The following is a 22,162-nucleotide window of genomic DNA, read 5'->3' as shown; positions in this document are numbered from 1 at the left end:
ACTGTGAATTTAACTAAGGCTTTGCTATCATTTCCATTAAAACCAAAAAATCCTGGAAAAAACTGGAAAAAAGACATTCGGATTTACAAGCTAACACTCCTGCCTCTTTTTTGTTGACGAGTGGACTTTTTGTTTCAAAAAGGTAACACATCCAAAAATGTAACAAGCGGTGGACAAAGTACTCACATTTCCATTTCTTTATTGGCTTACGCGTTTCGGCTATGCAGCCTTCATCAGAGCAGAGCTCTGAGCAGAGCTCTGATGAAGGCGTAAGGCCGTAAGCGTTCCTTTTTGGTGCGTGCCAATAAAGAAATGGAAATGAGAGTACTTTGTCCACCGTTTGTTTAATTTTTGGATGTGCTACCTTTTTGGATTTTTTTTAATTCCTATTTTTTGATGTATACTGGATTTGGGTTTGGCACTCCACTGAAAACCATTGGTGATGCGCAACCTCTTTTTCTCATTTGGACTTTTTGTTTGTTTGTTTTTTACCATATTTGGCCCAATGGCCTACTTTTATGCATGCCATGTAGATTAAAACACCTTGAATGCCCGGCTGTAGTTGGAAGTTGGAACCAGTAAATCAGCATGCTCAGCGATTTGCAGCTTCAGAGCCCATTTCAAGGTGCACAAGGCGCCATCTTGGATGTAGTAGCTAGATGTAGAGGTTATGGAATGATTAATGTTCCGTCTTTTGATTGATCTCCTTATTAGTCCTGGGCATCAGACGTAATTAATTAATAAGGCGGAGACCTCCGTCCTGGGCCCTCAAGTTGTTTTAACCAATGTAACTTAAGTTAAGAGTTGCCACCAGTAAGTGATTTCACGTGTTGCTTTTTCTCTGTGCTCAGTTGTTGGTGTGGCAAAACACATAGACTGGTTTGGACCAAGCGGCGACAGGATAGAACCGCACAGGCCAGACATCACCGTAAGCCGCAACGATGAGTCCTCTTCCACACTCACACTTTATAAAGCTGGGACTGAGAACGCCGGAACATACAAGTGTGTAGCTACCAATGGAGATCAGCAAGCTGAGTCAACGGTCAACGTAAAAATCTACCGTAAGCACCTGTTTATATGCATGTTCTTTGAATCCAGTAAGTGGGTGTTCTAAGCACAGACAATTTATTTATTTTGGGTGCTAATGATTTATTAAAATGTAAGTTCCAGCCATTAAAGTAAGTGTAGAGAAACAAATCCTTTATTTTGAAGGCATACAGCTGTATTTTATTGACTGCTCAAGGGTATCATGTTCTTTCCCTTTCTTTTCAAGTGAAAATAGATTTTCCTTTTTCAACTGTTCAATAAACCTATTGAAGCGTGTTAGAGGTCCGCCTAATGATCCTGTCTATTGTGCATTCGTTTGACTAATGGCTTTTATTTCCCGTTCATGCCAACCATCAGCAAAAGTCCATGAACATCGCACTTTGAATCTTCAGATTTTCTAAACTGAAACTAACAGTGTTATTTCAGACCTTATATAAAAAGAGAATGTGACGTCCCCACCTTAAAACCTCTCAAGATCCTCTCAAGATGCTGCCACCTGTCCATTGAACAGTTCTCAAGTTCCAGGATATACTCCTTATGTTCCATATGAACTAGCAGATCATGTCTGTCTGTGTGTGTGTCTGTGTGTGTGTGTCTGTCCCGCTGTTACGTCACCATGACTCAGCCATAACCATATAAGGAGTCCCCAAAGCAGCTATACGTCCAAAACCCAAATATGTACGAGCTGCGTTCGCTTCCCGCGTTTGCGCGTCGTACTTGTGATATTGGTGGTATAGTATTTGTATTGTTGCGAACGCAGTGATTGCGAATGCAGTGAGCACTTACTATGAGACCTAGCATATCATGTCTGTCTGTGTGTCTGTGTGTCTGTGTGTGTCCCCCCCCCTTTGTGCCCATATATGGAGCTGAGTGATTTGTGAATCACTCAGCTCCATATATGGGCACAAAAGGGGCCAGGTCCACATATACAGTAACAGCGGGACAGACACACAGACAGACAGACAGACATGCACACACACGAGCTGCGTTCGCTTCACGCGTTTGCGCGTCTTACTTGTTATTACAATACAATATGGTATTATTCTAGTACTTTTCTTTGCAAAGTCTAGTAAATCATGTATAGGGGGACAAACAAACTAAAGCTTGAGTTATTTATACTTAGTTGAGGGTGGTTGTTGTGCACTGAAAATTGCCGATTTACAAGCTCACAATGCATTGTGCTGTGAATGTGATGCGTTGTGAGCTTGTAGTTCTGCTACTTTTGGTGTGCGGCTGCGGCAATGATAAGTAAATATAGCTCATATTACAAAGCCTTTGTCTCTAAATACAGTAGGCCCAATGACTAGATTAGTTTTGCTGATACAGAATACGCCACTGGAGGTGCACCTTTGTCCAACGTGCAGTTCAAGATAAAATAGATGATTGCCACCACTGATAATGCCATTCAAAATCTGCAAGTGGCATGCCCCCATGTGGCTGTAAAACAAGACCCCCCACTTTATTACAGTTTTTCACGATTGTTAAAACATGTTTTTCACAACCTAACGGCATTCTCAAAACTGCACACACAAAACTGAAAACCTCACACACAAAATGCTAAACCCTGACTCTCCTTTTCCATGATGCCTCTTTGCCATCAAATCTCTTAACTGTTCCCAAAATGGAACTCGTGTTTTCATTTGGTACACACAGCCATATTTTCAAATGACACACACATACCATTCATTGAGTACACACAACTAAGCATTGGCTACACACTACCAAGCATTTACAGCACAATGAAGTGAACATTTTAAAACACAATCATAGAAATGGAACACGCATGAATGACAATGACTCTGGAGAACGAGCAATTTCTCCTTTTGTATAATGACTCTGTGTAGGCCTACTTTCTCATAGTCAAACTGTAATTTTTAAACTGTAAACCAGCCTGCTCAAAGCTAGCTCTGTGGGTTCCGTTCATATAACTTCTACCTCCAAGCTGAAAATAACTCCTCAATAGGATTCAGGAAAGGAGAATAAGGTGGAAGGAAATAAGGAATAGAACAGAAAAATGTTCTAATGATGCCAGCAACTGTAGTGACTGAGATTGGGTTGGACCCTCTGGCTCATGGTCAAACCATGATTGAGCACATGGTCAACCACAGTTGCCCGAATCTCATTAGATATGACCGTTCTCCTTCTTTCTCCTCTTCTTCATCTTCCACCTCCTCTTGCTCTTCCTCCCCCTCCTCCTACTTCTTGTCCTCCTCTCCCTCCTTCTCTTTGTCCACCTACTCTACCTCCTCCTTGTCCTCCTCTCACTCTTACCCCTCTCCTTCTCTGGTTGTCGATCTCTGCAAGGTTCTCCATTGTTCACCCAACAAAACAGAGGCTTGCTCTCAAGTCCCTTTATGCTGCAGTCCTGATGCTCACCAGATCTGAATGTTTAGAGATTTGACTATTTGTGTGTTGTAGGTTGATGCTTTGAGATGTTATGTGAGAAGTGTGTGCAACAACTGAACATTGTGTGTATTGTTTGGACAACAACTTGAAGGTAATGTGTAATTGACATCAGAGTGTCAGAGTCAGAGTCTAATGCAGATAAGGGAGTGTGATGTAGTGCAAATTGTGTCGAGCGATTAGGTACATTAAGTGAAGGTTGTGCAAATCAATTTTTGTGTGTTAATCGTAAAAAACTAATAATAATAATTTAGTTACCAGCCTCTAATATAATAATACTTTCTGAAAACAACCAAATTAAATGGCTTTATCACACTAAATGCCTGGTTGTATTGCAATATGAATTTTCTGTAAATGTTCCATAATCTGCTGGGAAACCATCTGTGTCATTTTAGATTTTTGGGTTGGCTTGTACATCTACTATTTTTCAACAATTTTGAAAATTCTTGAAAGTGTGAACTGTTGATTCAGAAGGCATTTGTTTTGCTTTAAACATATTAAACCACTGACTTAATGTCTTGCATGTCACATTGCAGAAAAGATAACCTTCACAAATGCCCCCTCACCTCAAGAGTTTAACGAAGGGGACAGCGCCGTCATTGTCTGTGATGTCATCAGTACACCACCTCCTACCGTCCTATGGAAACACAAAGGGAAAAAAGTGGAGATGAAAAAGGATGGTAAGATCATCAAGGATGGCATTAGCAGTATTTCACTTTTATCTGTCACATGTGTCCCCTGCCCCTGTCATTTGTTTTCACTCAGCCATACTAGTTCCCTCTCAGCTGTCAAGTTCTTTCTTCCACACAACAGTTTTCTGACAAATGATAAATTATAGCATATGCATGAGAATATTGAGTTAACTTACTGTACAGATGCAGTTTTCCTGCATCCAAATGTGTGCTTTTGCTATAGATGGTTTAATACATTAATTAATGTGGCATCTGTCCACATCTGTCCATATTATAGTCATCATTTTCCAGCTTCATAGTTCTGGAGATCTGGCGTCCCTAGGATGGACAACAAAAATGCAGTTTTGAAGCTTGTAAATCTTAATCAAACCGACATGTGTAATCCATCACAACAGAACGTGATCACACTGTGAATACTATCTATCTTGGCGACAAGATGGGCATACAAACATGATAACCTTTACAGCAAACAATATTGTAAGAAATTGTAAGAAATTGTAAGAAAGAAAGACCAAACGACCTTCTGCACTTGGCCTACACCAAATCTCAAAATGTGTTGTAACGTGATGCGTTTTGAGCTTCTAGCCTTCTATAGTAGATCTACTACTTGTTTTCTGCAACTGTCCACGGTCCACCAGTTATGACACGCCCAGAATAGGGATGCTAGGATTCATGTGGTTAAGCCCATGATGACCATCACCACGCTGCGATGCATTGTGAGCTTGTAGTTACCGGTAGGCCATGATGACCATCACCACGCTGCCATGCATTGTGAGCTTGTAGTTACCGGTAGGCCATGATGACCATCACCACGCTGCCATGCATTGTGAGCTTGTAGTTACCGGTAGGCCATGATGACCATCACCACGCTGCCATGCATTGTGAGCTTGTAGTTACCGGTAGGCCATGATGACCATCACCACGCTGCCATGCATTGTGAGCTTGTAGTTACCGGTAGGCCATGATGACCATCACCACGCTGCGATGCATTGTGAGCTTGTAGATACCGGTAGGCCATTTTCACCACATTTCTTTCCCTATTATGATATGCCCAGATTAGGGCTGCTGGGGTTCATGTGGTTAATCCAATGAATTTTGGTGTATTGGTCTAAACTTAATAAAATTGACCAATATACACCAAGGGTGTTAATTTAGACTCTAAATGAACAGAGTTTGCTTCTGAAGTCAGAACATATAGAAATGTAAAATGTGAATGTCCAAAACTGTTACTTTTCACGATTCAAATTCAAAAATAGCTAAAGTAGCAGATCAAAAGCGTTCGAGCTTGTTGATACTTTGTTTTGATGCTTTTGTGTGACACTGTATGGAGATAGGTTTCTGCCGACGGCAACAATATACAACCCTAAGAATGTTTAAAGCACATCCTACTATTCTGATTCTGACTGGGAGTTTTCAGATTGAAATATCCCATTGCCAGAGTGAGGATAGTCGAAGCAAAATCTATGTTTCTGTTGTTGTTGTCTTCTTACAGAGAGTGGGATGTACTAGCTTGACACAAACACAGTAGAGAGCTAAGAGGGAAATAGTGAAGGGGATGCTGGCTCTGGCAAGATTTCATCCTGGGCTGGTATAGGCTATGTGTGTTTGTGGTGGGAAGCATATTCTTCACTAGACCAGGCGTGAAGATATATCTATAATTTAATATAAATATAAATTTCCTTGGTTGTTAACATCCTTTTTTTGCAACCATGTTCCTGAGCTTACTGTGTGTTCTGATATATTATATATAATATATCAGATAATAATATATCAGAACGTGGGAGCGTGGGAGCTAAAATATATATTTTAGCCCCCACGCATCCTTCGCACTAAAAAATAACATGTAATGCGGAATATTCTTGTGGCTGGCTGAAAAATATTAACTCGGTCACAAACCTTGATTGGTTTATAATAGTATTTTGAATTACTGCAGTACATGCTTATAATTGGTTCACTTTTCTTTCCTAACTGAACTTTACCATGGTTGTGCTGATGTTCCACTGTTATGGCAACATTTTCATTTTTTTGTAGAACTGTGCAGAACCACTTTAATGGAATGAATATGATTTGGTTGTAAAGCTCAGTGTAATCAGACAGAAAGTGGTTGGTTTCTGTTGATTACATACAAATATTGACACAAAGGTGTCCTTGTTATTTACAACTAATGCCACTCGGTGGCACGCTATGAGCTTGTAGATCTGCTATTTTTCAATAGCTAATGCATAACATGATGCTAACACCAAAAGGGGTTCCCGCCCAAAATGGGTTATGTCTTTTTCCAGCACATTGTCGATACACTAGAAATGGTGCCGGAGCCAGTCATAAAAAAAGATATATGGTGAAATTGCAGATAATGATTTGGATCACACATGCTTGATTGATGTTAATGTTAATGGATTCTCCCCTCCCCCCTATTCATATTCATTACATGGTGATAAAACAATTTTCATAGGAATTAACTTTGTCACTCGAGTTTTACGTAATTGCTTTAAGATATGATCCCTGGAAATGTAACATCACTAGCTAAATGATATATGTACAATCACGTTCTGATTGCTCTCAGTTCGGTTCAAGATACTGGCTAACAACCACCTTCAGATCCATGGCATCAAGAAGACAGATGAGGGCTTGTATACCTGCGAGGGCCGCCTCATGTCCCGCGGTGAGATCGATCTACGGATTATCAAGGTCATTGTCAATGGTGAGCCCTCTTTTCTCCTCTTTACATCTCTGTCATTTCACTGCGGTCTGCGTCTTTGTATGCAGTGCATGTCCTATTGACCCTTTTATGATTATGCTGGACGCAGAGCTTGTTCTCAAACAACTGCTGTTGTCTTAGATAAGCTGGAAGGTCCATAGAAGCGACCGGGATCAGAAGGGTGATAATTTATTTACTCCACCCACTGTTGACTTGTCTGTCTGTCTGTCTGTCTGTCTGTCTGTCTGTCTGTCTGTCTGTGTGTCTCTCTCTATCTATCTATCTGCTTGTGTCAGTGCTCCCAACCATCAGGGTATGGCAGTCGGAGGTGAATTCCACCGCAGATGTTGGGCAGTCCACCATGTTGACTTGTGCTGTCGATGGCTTTCCTGAACCCATGGTGACCTGGACACAGTAAGCCTCCAGCAGTAACAACCCACACATTCACACTCAGGTGTCGTGTCAGGAGCTCGATGTCAGAATGTTGTACACCGCATAAGTCAGTGGTATACTGTAGTGTAGGCTGTGTTCTGTTAGTGTACACATTGAGTCAGCTTATCCCCAGAGACTGCATCAGGGAAAAGGTTTACGACGAGAATAACATGTGAATTAATCACAGAGACCGTGATAGCCTCCCTGCCATTGTTAATCTGTCTATAATCCCAGTGCAGCGTGCTCTAATTGCTCTAACCTTCTTAGAGAACATAAGGAGATATGGGACAGGTGAAACGTGACACTTAACAGAGCATCGTTGATCATGGTGTCAAATACACCTATCTTCTATTAACAAAATGTGAGGATGATTGTAAAACTAAATTACACATACACATACACTGTGTACTGTGACTGTACAGTATGTATGCATACTGTATACTGTATGTGCTGAACCAAGCAAAAAACGTTACTACAATGATTGCCTTTTGTTTGCTTTGACTGAGATAATATTTCTAATAAATAAACTAATAAACCAAATGAAAAACTGTTCAACTTAGTTTATGCTAGGTTAATAATAATACTGCTTGTATCCTGCAAGCAGTATTATTCTGACTGAATTCCGCATTGTTAGAGATTGCTAGAGATGTTCAAATTTAACAACAAACTAAACGGTATCTTATTTCTCCACACAAATGAACTGTTCATGCTAACGTGAGCTGATTGTTATTTTGTATTCTTTTCACTCTCAATTACACAGTAAATGTTGTGATTGTAATTGGAATCATCATAATGTGAGCGTGCTATACACTGTCATTATCAGGAATGGAGTAGTTCTGGATGCAGGACAGAAATACAGCTTTAATGAGGATGGCTCCGAGATTACAATAATGGATGTCACCAAGTTGGATGAAGGAGAATACACCTGCATTGCCAAGAACAAGGCCGGGGAGAGCGAGAAAGAGCTAAGCCTGAGAGTGTTTGGTAAGGACAGATTTTTGTCTTGCCGAAAGTTGGGAACATACAGAAATACAGTGCGTACTGTATATAAACGCAGTGTGTGTGGTTGAAGTGTGACAATGTGTAGGTGGGTTTGGAACAGGGGTTGGAACATTCCGTATTTTTATCTCCACACAGGAGATCATGTCTTTTCCCTGTTTGTTTTTTCTGTATGTGACTAGGGCCCACAGCTAATCTCGCATACTTCTAGGCCATCACCGTCATATTTCTTGTGCATGCTGACGCATGTGTGTGTGTGTGTGTGTGTGTGTGTGTGTGTGTGTGTGTGTGTGTGTGTGTGTGTGTGTGTGTGTGTGTGCGTGTGTGTGCGTGCGAAGAAAGACAATCCCTACATAATTTGTGCTCTCCCCAAATCCACTTTACTAATAGAAAGGCATGTGGTGTGCTCTCCTAAATCAAATGTAGTTTAAATGTAGTGAGCCAGTCGCTTGGGCGCATGTGCATGTGCATGCGCGCACACACACACACACACACACACACACACACATGGAGCTGATGGGGAAGAAAAGGCACACAACGTCCCGCATAGTAACACAGTAGAAGAGAGAGAGATGGTGTGGTGACTGTGCAGGCAGTGTGTTTGTTCTGTGTGAGTGGTCCGCAAAGCATTTGCTGGTGGTCTGCGGCCACCTGTCTCAAAGTAATATTGATTTAGCCTTGGACATGTATACACGTCCTTTCTAATCAAACCGCAGGAGGCCTTGGATGTCTATTGCCGTCCTTAGGTCTTTTTTATTGATATATCAAAATAAAAAATATATTTTTTTTGCTTTTGCTTGGCCTTTCCTTCTGCACCGCACTCCTTGTGTTTTGCGCATGTGCCCTGCCGTTCACTTCCTTGTTTGCAGCCCGATTAGAATGGCTCATAGCTCTAAGTCTAAAACTAGGGAACTCTCCATGGTTTTGACCAAAAGGACAATGTTCTGTCTTCATTTCTCACTTCAGCGTGCATCACATTTGGAATATAAACGCTTCTAGATAGACTTTAGTGTGACCAGCATGAGGTATGAGCGGAAGGATCTGCCTCCCGGTTTTGGGATGAAACGGAAGGGAGGGGAATTTCAGAGTAAAATCTGCCATATCTGCTGGCACTCTAGCGCCTTTATTTTGAAGAATTCCCCGGCAAAAAAGTGTTCATTCATTGGACAATATACCCTTCCCAAGCAAACGCGGGTCAGAAACTACATTATTTCAAGACGACGTGAGTGTGTGTGCGTGCGTGCGTGTGAGTGCAGAGAGACACATCAGTCTACAGTATCTGATAAGTAGGGCTGCAACGACTAATCGATTAATCAAATCGATTATTCAATTAGTTGTCAACTAATTTACAGTAGTTATCGATTAATCGAATCGCCAACTAATCACTGGATTTTTTTGCAATTAATCATGGTTGTTTTCCCACTTGACCATAGTTTTTCCAGTGTTAAGTGTAACTAAACTAAAGAGGAGTGAGCCATCTCTCTTCCCTTACAATCTGATAGTTGCACATGCACAGTAGCGACTGCAAAATATGACACTACACATAACAATGCAGAATCACATGGTATCCTAAAACATCTAATGTCTGAGGCCATTTTACCCTCATCATCTTATTTATAAGATGGAGTTTCTATTGTACATTACCATTAAAGCTGTGTTATTTGAATGTAGGTTGTGTGTTCTTTACTGGGATAGAAGGATATTGGGCCTGGCAAGCCGGGGCGCCTGATGGAGGGGAAAGGAACTGGTTGGAATAACGTGTTCCTTCCACACGCTACGTCCAATCAGGGAAAATTGGTCCAAAAAGGAGCAACTTGGACACTCAGGCATGAAGGAAGGAGTTCAAGTCTGTTGCTCTCCCCATGTCCCCCATATATGAGGATTAGGTTGGCGGAGGGTGTGTAGAGCCCAGGATCACAGTAGATAATTGACACAGGGGTGAAAAATGGGATACGAAATCGTGGGATACATTTTCTTTAGAAAGAAAAGAAGGATATTGGGCAATAGCTAGGCAATTTTAAATGTGAACTATCCAAAAACTGCTTAATGCTTGATTTTAACCTATTGTTTCTATTTGTGTTCTATTGTGTGCATTACTCCCATTTAATGCCTACTGATTCTGGTATATCAGACTAAATGTTGTCTGGCTGTGTGTATGCTGCTGGGCTTATTATTTCTTTGGACATGCTGTTTTTATGGTTCTTTCATGTCGGAGCCTGGAGCAGTCAATGATAATTATCCAGAAGCTGTGTTGTTAAATGTAAAAAATGCAGGCTTGTGACTAAAATGTGACTTAATTGTTTCGAAATGCTACAAAACTCTGGGCAGAGGAAATCAATTAGTGATGCTCTGCTGCCTTCATCAGTTGCTGTCAAGTTCCTTGAGCAAGGTACTGGACCCATAACTGCTTCAGTGGAGCTATACTGTGACAAACGCTATGAGACTGTGGCTACACTGACTGAGAAGGCCCCTGATTATCCCTCCCCAACTATTATTGGTTGAAAAGGTTAGCGCAGGATTTGATCTAATAGCTTGGATGTGACAAGAGGCAGAAAGACACTGCAGGTAACTCTCTCTCTCTCCTTTATTGATCCTAAAGGAATTAGGTTTTGGTCATATTGTTATCACAGCTTTGCCTGTGATGTGCCTGGGAGTACCTTTAATCATTTTCCCTGTCAGACTTGTGTTCCTCATCCCTCCCTTGTATCCAACCCCGACAAGGCAGCATTTCAATGCATCTCCATGCAGTTTGTGAGACACCTCTTTTATTTATGCTGCTTTACAGTGAAACCGAAGATCACCTACTTGGTAAACCAAAGCACCTCAGAGATGGAGGAGCAGGTAACGCTCACCTGTGAGGCTTCAGGGGACCCTACACCTACCATCAACTGGAGCAGTGGTGTGCATGTGTTCACTGAAGGAGAACAGGTATGGTCTGGGCAAAAAGCTGAAGGAGTATACTAGTATGGAGATCACTTTATGTCTAAACTATACACTCAAAGAGCTTTGTTGCATATTGAGATTGTTTTATTTATTGCAAACAGTAGTATGCACTACAGTTTATTTCCCCTGAAACTCAGTGCTTCTCATGTTTATTCAACACTTTCTCACTCCAAACTTGTCACATATGGACGTTTGATCAGGACCCCTCTGTGTATGGCAGTCAACGCGATGTATGCCACTTCATCTTCCAACACGCAGGGTAGTCCTGTGTTGTCACATGAGTCATGACTGATGATGCAATGCGGATGTTTGTCATGCGACCGATGAAGGAATACAGAAAAGATGATGCACCAACAAAAAAAAAAAAGAAAAATGATGAAGGCATTGAAACCAAGTTAGAAACAGGTTGAAAACATTGAGAAAGCGTGATGTGAGGCATGTCACATGGCTTATGCCATGTGATATGACACGGCTGACATGAGTGAAGCATTAGCCGAGGGGCGTGGAGCCCACTTCTTCCGACTCAGAGCCGTAAAATTTGATTACCGGTGCGGTGGAAATCGGTTATTATCCGTCGTCATGTCAAAACTCAAAATATGACAAGTTCAAAGTGAGAATGTGTTGTTCTCTATCGTGTTCGAGACTGGCTCTCCACTACATATTATTCAATATGTACGGGAACTGACCCGACGGGGCAGTGTACATGGATATCTCTTTAAGACACATCCTCTATGGTGGCCCTGCGCAGATGCCAATCAGCGGGCTATTTAAGCCCCATCTGTGCAGAGCCACTTCGATCTTTTGATTTCCACGAGAGCAGACGTTACGTAGGCTATCTCAGCAGTTTGGAAACGCATCCATAAAGACTATATTAGAACAGCTGCGTGGCACAGTCCACTTACCTAGGTAAGAAGAGAGCCGGTCGTCGCGACTCCTCTCAGGGCGCCGCGTAGCTCCATCGGAAAAAAAAAACAGCAACAGCAACAAGCTGCAGGCCTAATCCGCTAGACAGTGGAGGAAGCCTCAGCTTGTCCGTGCGTCCGCTCCCTGGCGAAACCCGACCACGTTGGGGGAAACCTTGAGACGGCGTTCGGTCCGTGCGTCCGTTCCCTAGTGAAACCCGACCACGTTGGGGGAAACTAGGAGACGGCGTTCGGTGTGGCCAAAGCCAAGTGCGAAGCCGACCACGTTGGCGGAGCCTTGGTTCCCTGGCTGCAGAAGCGGTGAGACCTCCGGGTCTATCATCGCGGCTGTACACCGCGGCGGCGATCGGCGGGGTAGAACCCAGAGGAGCTGACCCAGTCGGCGTACTCTGAGGCCATCTACGGCCGTTGTTCGTTGCACCGCGGCCCGGGCCAGACCACACGGCAGAGAGTGTAAACAAACAATTCCAGCGTGTTCCAACTTCCTCATTGACAGGTTGACATGAGCGTCATAGTGTATGGAGGTATGCCCGTCAGGGACGGCTGCCCAGACTGCACTGTGCCTTATGGGTCACAAGAGGGCGGTGTGGCTCAAAGATCAGGAGACAAAAACTCCCGATGACCCACCGTGTTAGGCGCTGCAATTAAATTGCTTACTCTGTCACAATTGGTTCTGGTTAATATATACTTATATGCTTATATATATATATACCTGTGGGTATCAATACAAGCATACAGGTATGTGTATCACGCAAGCTGATACACTACCAATGTATTGTACAGTCTGTACAATACAGTACAGGCATATATATATGTACCATTGTAAAGCGCTTTGAGCACTTGGAAAAGCGCTATAAAAATGCAATTCATTATTATTGTTATTATTATAAGTATGATAAGGGCTACAACAACACACTATGCATGTGGACTTGTAGGCCTACTGGTATGATATACAAAAGTTTGGAAGCCTCCAGTGTGCTTAATGTCAGATTGTTTTGGGCTAGAGCGCCTCAGAGCGGCCGAGCAGTTTATGTACAACCTCTTCCAGAGGTCCATAACTCTGCTGGTGACACAAAACAAACTGTGGACATTGATTTGGGGACTCTGTCCTAACAAAGAGAGAGCACACTGAGAATCCGCGTCATGGGGATGTCTTAGGGTACCATGTTGCCTTGATTCGTTTATGCAGCATTGTGAGCTGCAAAGGGTAGATTATGACCCCTCACGTTCAAGCAATTACTATGGGCCCACTCCCTGTGGAGCACATTCCGAACAGTTAAAATATGGTGTACAATACAAGATGTATACATATATGTATATATAGGTACACATATAATAAATAATATATAGGTATACATATGAATATATCTATATAGAGACAAGAGGAGATGGAAATAGCAGGGGTTTCTCAGGCTGCATGTGGAGCTCACACGCCCACAGAGGAGGGCCATGACCAGTGTGTGCCCTGCGGGGGCCCGGGTATGAGGACCTCCTGTATGAATGGTCTCTTCCTTCCAGCTGAAGCTGGAGGGGCCAGGCCTGTTTTAGAGGCAAAAGACCAGTCGTTTCCACTGACAGACCCATAAAAATGTATTTTTTATGTGAACGGGTATATGCTATTTGTATACAGCTGTGACTCTGTCTCCAAGACAATGTTTTCTCAAGAGAGACAAATAAAGACTACCTTGAACCTTGTCCCAGGTTGGCAGAGCTGGGCGAGCTAAGCTCAGGCTATAGCTCCACCTCTTTCCTGCCCTGCCTGGTATGGACAGGTCTGTAAAGAAGGATTTAGTGAAAGTTTTCGGCGAGACTACTTACGAGTGTCAGCAGCCTATTAATGCACTACAGTGTGCAGTTTAGGGAGCGAGCGTTGACTCGCCCTCTCGGGTTAGCTGTTGTCTCGTTTGTAGGTGAGACTAACACAATTCCTTGGGGTCAGACGGCCATTAGAGCACACTATACAGGGTATGGTTTACTGAATGGATCCCCATTAGCTGATGCCAAAGCGACAGCTAATCTCCCTGGGGTCCATATGAAATAGACATACAAAGAGTACATGAATACATGTATTGTGGGTGTTGCGCCAGCTTACACCCCGGTGATGTAGTTCGGTATTGTGGATCTGGGTTCAGTGACACAAACAGAACGTGCTGGGTCAGTCGAAGGTTTCCCTTTATGTTGGGCAGTCATCATAGCGCACTACACTGTCGTATTTCTGGCGGGGTGTCAGCTCAGGCGACAGTGGTGTAGTTCTGTCACAGACAGGACATGCTGTGTCTGTCCGACGTTTGGTAACATAGACATGACATGCTGGGTCTGCCAGGAAGTATGCCTGAATCTCAGCCATTATCACACTATAGGGCGTATTGCTGACGAGGTCAGCTCATGCGTCCGTGGTGTAGTTTCACGGTGGAGCCGGGCTCAGTGACACAGCAGAGCGTGCTGTGGCTGTCGGGCAGAGCACACGATACAGTGTACAGTGTGTCACGGCGAGCCATTTATGCACCCAGGTGTGACTCTGCGGGGTAGAATCCGGTTACCGGTCTGAAACCACAGAGAAAGCTCTTCTCATCCAGAGAAGTCACGAAGTCATGGCTATCTAGGCGCAGCTAGCCAACAACAACAGCAACAAGACTGAGTGCCGAATCTGCCTCGCGGAGGAAGCCTCAGTCTTGTCCGTGCGTCCGCTCCCTGGTGAAACCTGCTCGTCGGGGGAAACCTTGAGACGGCGTTCGGTCCGTGCGTCCGCTCCCTGGTGAAACCTGCTCGTCGGGGGAAACCTTGAGACGGCGCTCGGTGCGGCCAAAGGGTCCCAAGTGCGAAGCCGACCTCGTTGGTGGAGCCTGGGTTCCCTGGCTGCAGAAGCGCTGTGAGACCCCGAGCGAAACCGACCTCGTCGGTGAACCTCCTGGTTGATCATCGCGGCTGTAAACCGTTGCGGCGGGTAGCGGGGTAGAACCCAGAGGAGCTGACCTAGTCGGCGTACTCTGAGGCCATCTACGGTCGCTGATCGTTGCCGCCGCGGTCCGGCCAGACCACACGGCAGAGAGCGTAAACAAACAATTCCAGGGCCAACCGGCGGGGTATGGCTAGAGGTGCTCAGCACACCGAGCCCACTCCTCAGTCCTGACAGTTCAGGATACCCAGCCCCCACATGCAATTCAGGTGGACCCCTGAGTAGGTTCCACCATGTCATGGGTTGTAGCTCTCTCGAGGTCGTCCTCAGACGAGCCCTCCATTGTCGTTTCCGGTGATCCTGGATCTCCATCTGGCCAGTTTGTTGGTACTTTGCGCTCCTGCGTCGTTCTTGAGTACATCCACGGATGTTGGCGTGGGACGTCCTCGTGACCGGTGCCCGTTTGTTGGATCCCACAGCACTAGTTTGCTGGCTGGCATCTCTTGGCAGTGAGCCAGCTGGTGCCTCCGCCCCTTAGGGCTGAGGGAGACCACGGTGTACCGGGTGCTCGCACATTAGGTCGGCAGCCCCCCCACGGGAGGTGGTACTGTCTGCCTTGCGGCATGAGCCAATTAAGCGTGGACACTTGGGTGGCTTCTCGCAGGACAGCATTTTGTTGTTAGCAGTGTCAGCCACAAGAATGTCCCTATCAGTGCATGAAGGAGGCTGCCGCTTCCTACATGGCAATGGTTAGGTGGTGCTGGCACCAATCCCTGCACTCTATACCATACGGCCTGATCAGAGAGTGCTCGGGTAGACCATGGTCGAAGGGTGGACTGTCCCACCGGATCACAGGGGTGATCCAACAGGGACAAGCAGGCAGGAGTGCCAGGGTCGCCTGGAAGGCGGGCACACTCTGCCCATGGGACAACAGCCCCCTGGTTGCTGTAGAATGGTGTATCTCTGACAGAGATCTACACAGCAGTGACATGGGCGACTCTGTCTACATTCACCTTGTCCTACCGATGGAACGCGGTGGCATCCGCTCCCCCTGTGGGAGTCGCTCCTGCGTGCTACTCAGCGGTAGGGTCACCAGCACCTTGACCGGTCAGGTCGGCCGGGCATCTGACGGGCTGGCTTGAGCAGCCCTTCACCCCGGTGGTCACTGGCCTAGCATCATGCTGGGCCAGCTGAGCCTAGGTGGCGTCTTGCGCCTAGGCCACGAGTATTACTTACTTGGTATGAATACTGAAGTTTTGGAGCGTTTTGGCAAGCGCCTGTGACTCATGGCGCTCACCACTTATAGGCTCTGATTGAATTCAGGGTAAACTGCTTCGGGCTGCCGCGGGGGCAGCTGGTCTGCTTATTTCCTCGCGGTGTGTCTTAGAGAGTTCCCGTACATATTGAATAATATGTAGTGGAGAGCCAGTCTCGAACACGATAGAGAACGGAGGGTTACACTCTCTGTAACCCAGGTTCTCTGAGTGGAGAGACTGGCTCTCCACAAAAGAGCCGCTCCGAAATTCGTGTCAATCAAGTTAATCGAAGTGGCTCTGCACAGATGGGGCTTAAATAGCCCGCTGATTGGCATCTGCGCAGGGCCACCATAGAGGATGTGTCTTAAAGAGATATCCATGTACACTGCCCCGTCGGGTCAGTTCCCGTACATATTGAATAATATGTAGTGGAGAGCCAGTCTCTCCACTCAGAGAACCTGGGTTACAGAGAGTGTAACCCTCCGGTTTATTAAGCCCAGTGGTTAAGTAGTATTGTAGAATGCACACAGGTGTACGTGTCAAATATTAAGAAAGTGTGTGTTAAAAGGAAATGAGAGCATTTACATAACATGCATTTCATTAACCCTGTATTGATATTATGAACAGCTTGTGTTTGTTGGCAACATGGCTTCATGACATATTGAAATAGTCACATTATTTGCACCAAAAGAACTATACGGTTCTTCAGTTAAAGCATGTTTTTCATTAGATTTTCAACATATTCCCCGTTTAGCTAGTTTTGTCATCGCGCTGATCAGTTTACAGTACTGGAATCACAACATGCACTGCATTTTTCTCCATTACAGGCACATCTAAACAGGATCTATCAGGTATGAAATTATCGCGACACAAAAATGTATTCGTATTATTTATCATGTACATGTTTCAAATGAATTCAAACTTGACAAACTGCCTTTGTATCACTGTTTCTCAAAACAAAATCAAGTAGCTGATTTTCCAAGTAGCTGATCTTGTAATAGAATAAGGGGGTTATGGTTATGGGTGTAGAAATTCTGAGTTTTCCTCTGGCTCATCTCTAGAGATCAGATGAGAAACTGCTTTAATGATTTAATATATAAACCCATTTCTGTGTTGCCATTACCTGATCATCTCCGTCTTTCCTCTGGGGCAAAAGGCTCTTGGGTACACCCTCATCTTCAGACTGTTTCTTTTCCATTGTAGTTGGTGTCTCGTTTGTCATCATTGCTCGGTCAAGATTGAAGCTAAAAGCAAAAATGCTGCAATATGCACATCGCACTCATTTAATTATCCTATTGTGTCTATCCCTTGTTTTAAGCAAATGCATTATTGGCAGTCTAATTGACTGAATATGCAATCAATTAAAACGGTGTTTGCATTGTTAGCAAGGGAAATCATTTCCACACAGGCAGTTGTGAGAAATGCAATAGAACAAAGCTGCTACTTGTTGTCACAGTAGCAGCTCATCTGTGCTGTCTTTGTCTTGCTATCTACGCTAACCATAACAGCTATGTTTCAAGTGGGTGACTGGGTGGGATGGGGGATGAATGAACTATTCATGTCAAATTGATATGGTGAATTTCATTAGCCTGGTCCTAATCTGACTCTTGGATCTATGACCCAAAGTGTGTGGGAAATGGATTTGCTGTTGCTGACAACAGCTATTGCATCATAAGTTTGGAGGCGGGTGCTGATGTGATTGGTTAATGTTGACCATTATAGAGCGCCGCAGTCCCTCCCCCTTTCAGAAAAACGAGTGGCCCAGGAAATGAAAGCCCTATGCATTCTCCCATCGGCACTTCTAATATAATTTATTTAAAGACGGTTACGCCGCGGACAAAGCCAACTCGGATCGTGACAAATCATGACAATGAACACAATGTTTTGGGCCGATCAAATCATTTATAAGACGAAAAACAAAACAAATAGTGTTGTCTCCTGACTTTATTTTCTTCTTTCTAATGACTGCGGTGCTCTATAAGTTTTGTGTATTGTAATTACCGTGGGAACCGCTCAGCTGTAGTGGTTTGGAGGAACAGATGTCAAAGTAAATGTAATGCAACAAACTGTATGAGAAATATTTTACGACTAAAGGAATCAAGGAAGCAATTTCAAAGCATCTTCACAGGCAGGGCTTGATGTACTTTGTTGTGTGCAGTGTCGTGTGCAGTGTCATGCAGAGAAAAAGGCAGATCTACCAGCTCACAACGCATTGCACTGTAACAACACCTTGTGAACTTGTAGATCTAACCTCGCATCACCAGACTTTCCACCTCGGAGGAAAGCCTGGTCTGTGTTCCTAAATCACTCCATGTATCCGGTCTAGGCGTGGTTTAGAGCAGATGATAAATCTTTTTTTAATTAAATGTTTTGGTCCCCCCCCCTCCCAAACCACACTACAACATGACGTAAGTCATCATCCGCTTTCGACCGGATCATAAACCTGAAATGGTATCAGCTATTTTCTGACGAGTACAAATCTGGATTATTTGCATACCCCATCATATTGATAAATTAAGCTTTTACCATTGCATCTTGGCAACTCGCGTGCTTGTAGCCTTCATTGCCACCTGTTGTTCTTCCTCAAAGGTTAAATGAAGATTGTTCTTGGTTTGTTTGGTCCGAACATGTTGACAGAACTCTCTCTATTGACAGAACTCTCTCTAAAATCTATCCTCAAAACCTGTGCAGTATGTAGACTCATTGGAATTCATTGCTGGCTCTGTCTTGGGTTCCTTCTGTAGATGGCAACACTATCAGCTGAAGTTCTATAGCTGATTAGAGGAGGTCTAGCTTGCCATGGTAGAATTCCATTGAAAGATAAGAATTTCTATGAAGAAATATATATTTTCAGCTCACTCCTTTGCACGCTCACACACACACACACACACACACACACACACACACACACACACACACTACATAGACAACGTACACGTATATTTAATCTTGTCCGTGCTAGGCTATTACCTAAGCTATTAAAGGTTTATACTTAAATTAAGCTATTTAATTCTGAATGTCCTCCCACACAAATACACACTGCCAGTGCCAGCAGACAAATACATTATGCATGGTACTGAAAGGGCAACAGTATGTATGCATACTTGTGGATTTATTGAAGTTACATTTCAAATTGCCACTTATCTAAGGTTATCTTTTGTAGAGATTCCTATTAAAGCTTTGTGTGTTTTGGAAAAAGTTTTTTGTAACTATTTGTAATATGTAGTGTTTTCTGCCTTGTTGGAATTTAAATTAATTGGAAGTCAATCTAGATGAGTGGGCCTGTAGAATAACTGAAAATGCTAATTAACTGTTTATCCCCGCTTTGTACATTATCTGCATAATGGATTTTTTTTGCTTATTGGAATACATTCTGCTTGATGGAAAAATCTTCAAGCTGCAATTGGGCTAGACTGTGAAATGAGAGTAAAATGAAGGTTAATTGTGAAACTCAAAATTAGCTGTATTTTTGTAACAGTTTGGCATTACTGAATACTACAAATTTAAAAGCACGGTATGAAAAGATCTGTCCAATTCTGTACTTAACACCTGCGAGGTTGAGGATAGAAAAACAGTAAAGCTAATAATTTAAATTCATTCTGTTCAGAGCTAATCCAAATACTAATCCATACTGTAAGGCTGTGGTTCTCAAAGTGGGGTCCATGGGCCCCAGTCCCCATCACAATCAGTTCTACCACTTTAACTGTTTTTTATACTTCAGATATTCATAAATAGCAGATCTACTAGCTAACAACACAGACTTACTGTAAGCTTTTCAAAACCTTTGACAGATCTCTAAGAATTTATTTTGCGGCTAAATGCAAATGTCCTAGACATAAAAGGTTTGAGAACCTGCAGTGCTGTAAGGTTTAAGAAGGTTTATTTGTGGATCTGAAGCAATGATCTGAGGAAGAGTGGGTGAAGCCATGGCCCATGGTTAATATACAGGAGAGGTGAGGAACTGATTGAAAGCAGGTGTGGGTTCTGGATGAGTGAGCGGCAGGGGAGGATAGGAACACAGCGCACGCGCGCACGCACGCACGCACGGGCCAACCCAGAAGGATAGAGAAACACCAACACAAGGGAATAGAAGATACTACACACGCACGTACGCGCGCGCGCACACACACACACACACACACACACACACACACACACACACACACACACACACACACACAGACAGGCCAACACAGAAGGATAGAAAAATACCAACACAAGGGTACGGCCATAGCCATGACATCTGTATTGCAAAGGTTGAGGCAGGTGGTCTGAAAAAGAAAGATGCAATAGAAGGGCCTGCTTCGCCAAGTATTGCTCAATTGCTCGCCATTGTAAAGCGACCACTGTGTTCTACAAATACAGCTGGCTATTGATTTGCAGTAGCATTCCTGCCTGATGAGAGAGTAGTAGGGTGAATTCAATAGAATACTAGTCTTGTCATTTACTCAGAGAGGATGTGTAGGATCAGTGGTCAGTGATACAAGATAATGATGTTGTACCGGTGCATAATCACTGGTGTCAACCAGTCTTCGTCCTTTGAATGAAATGTGAAATAATTCTGTATCTTTTAAGTGCTTAGTGAGTTTATGATCATGTGACCGTTTCTCCATTATCACTGTCACACTGATATCACATATCAGAACAGGGAGGGAGGCTCTTTGTCTGTAGAGCCCATGGGGATGGGAGTGTCGAAAATATGTCTGGTCCAGAGGGAAATATTACCTTCGTTCAATGCGTTTCTTTATCAATATGATTGTTGTGGTCTTTTGAGCCTTCCACAAAAGCCTATTCTGAGCTTTTCTTTATTGTCCCATTGTCTTGAATAAACCCCATTTGATATAGGACAGTGACGGTCACAAACCCACTTTTCCTCCTGGAGATTTCACCAGCGAGGGGCAGGGGGCAAGGCTTTAGTATAGGTAAGGTTTTTCCCCCACTCAAATGGTACTGATATCTACGTATAGCTATAAGGACTGTTTCTCTCATGATACAATTTCAACAAAACAACAAAAACGGCTGTTTATAATATTTAGAAATTCAAAGTTTCATACACCAAAGTAGTATTAGTAGTAGTAGTAGTAGTAGTCACTTTCACTTTCACTGGTGAAATGTCTGTGTAAAAGCTAGGTCGCGACAGTGACATAACAACTCACTGTGCCAATGAGGCTGTGCTGAAGACAGCTTGTTGTGGGGTGGAGCTGTTATGGACAGTTGGTTAGGTGGCCTGTGATAATTGAGCAACCTTCCCTGCGCAGCATTGTGGTGCATGCACCTGCTGTTTTGTACTGTTATAGAGTCAAGTAGTAGAGTTCGTACGTAGTGTTTTTTTGTTGGGTGTGTCTGTCCCGTCACAGTCTTTTCCCATTCCATGGGCGCTAGAACTCACTGGGCTGGCCAGGCAGACTGTAACCAACACTCTCTGGAAGGCAGGAGACAAATGTCTTTATATATGAAACATATTGGAGGAACAATATACTATTATATCATAGCTGACCGCACATGGGATACGACTAGAGTGTGATTTACACATGATATTTCTCTCCAAATACCAAGCCTGCACTGCAGTGTAGTGTTGTAAAAAGGTAATGCGGGTTTGTCAATTATACTGATTATTAATGAAAAGACGATGAATCCACATTGATTCTTTGTGTGACAGGCATGCTCTCAGCAATGGTTGAAAGAGCATGATTTGGGGAGAATATTAAATGTGAATTCATTAAAGGGTTGATACACTCTATTGCCCTAGTCATATCAAATATTCAGTCAAGTAGATACTTTTCAATTTCTTGATACTTTCTTGATGATGACAAAAGCTATTAGCTTTTTTGCTTGTTACGCTTCAATACTTCGTTGCTGTGTTGGCCATCTCA

At 43.6% G+C, this 22,162-nt stretch overlaps 1 protein-coding gene across 4 annotated transcripts in view; it reads left to right on the top strand.

The window, feature by feature from the left end:
- The window catches only part of ncam1b (neural cell adhesion molecule 1b), an 88,414-nt gene that overhangs the window by 40,089 nt on the left and 26,163 nt on the right, over positions 1-22,162 (top strand). For all 4 annotated transcript variants that reach the window (XM_080771791.1, XM_080771790.1, XM_080771792.1 and 1 more), the window contains exons 3-9: positions 852-1,061; positions 3,987-4,130; positions 6,706-6,843; positions 7,137-7,254; positions 8,096-8,256; positions 11,057-11,199; positions 17,117-17,140. In XM_080771791.1, the coding sequence (XP_080627917.1) occupies positions 852-1,061; positions 3,987-4,130; positions 6,706-6,843; positions 7,137-7,254; positions 8,096-8,256; positions 11,057-11,199; positions 17,117-17,140 (938 nt within the window). The remainder of the gene's footprint in view (positions 1-851; positions 1,062-3,986; positions 4,131-6,705; positions 6,844-7,136; positions 7,255-8,095; positions 8,257-11,056; positions 11,200-17,116; positions 17,141-22,162) is intronic.

This window comes from Protomyctophum bolini, assembly GCF_963924005.1.
Source record: "Protomyctophum bolini genome assembly, chromosome: 9".
Taxonomy (NCBI): Eukaryota; Metazoa; Chordata; class Actinopteri; order Myctophiformes; family Myctophidae; genus Protomyctophum; species Protomyctophum bolini.
Note: the sequence above shows the minus strand (reverse complement) of the source record. Positions and strands in the feature narration are given on the sequence as shown.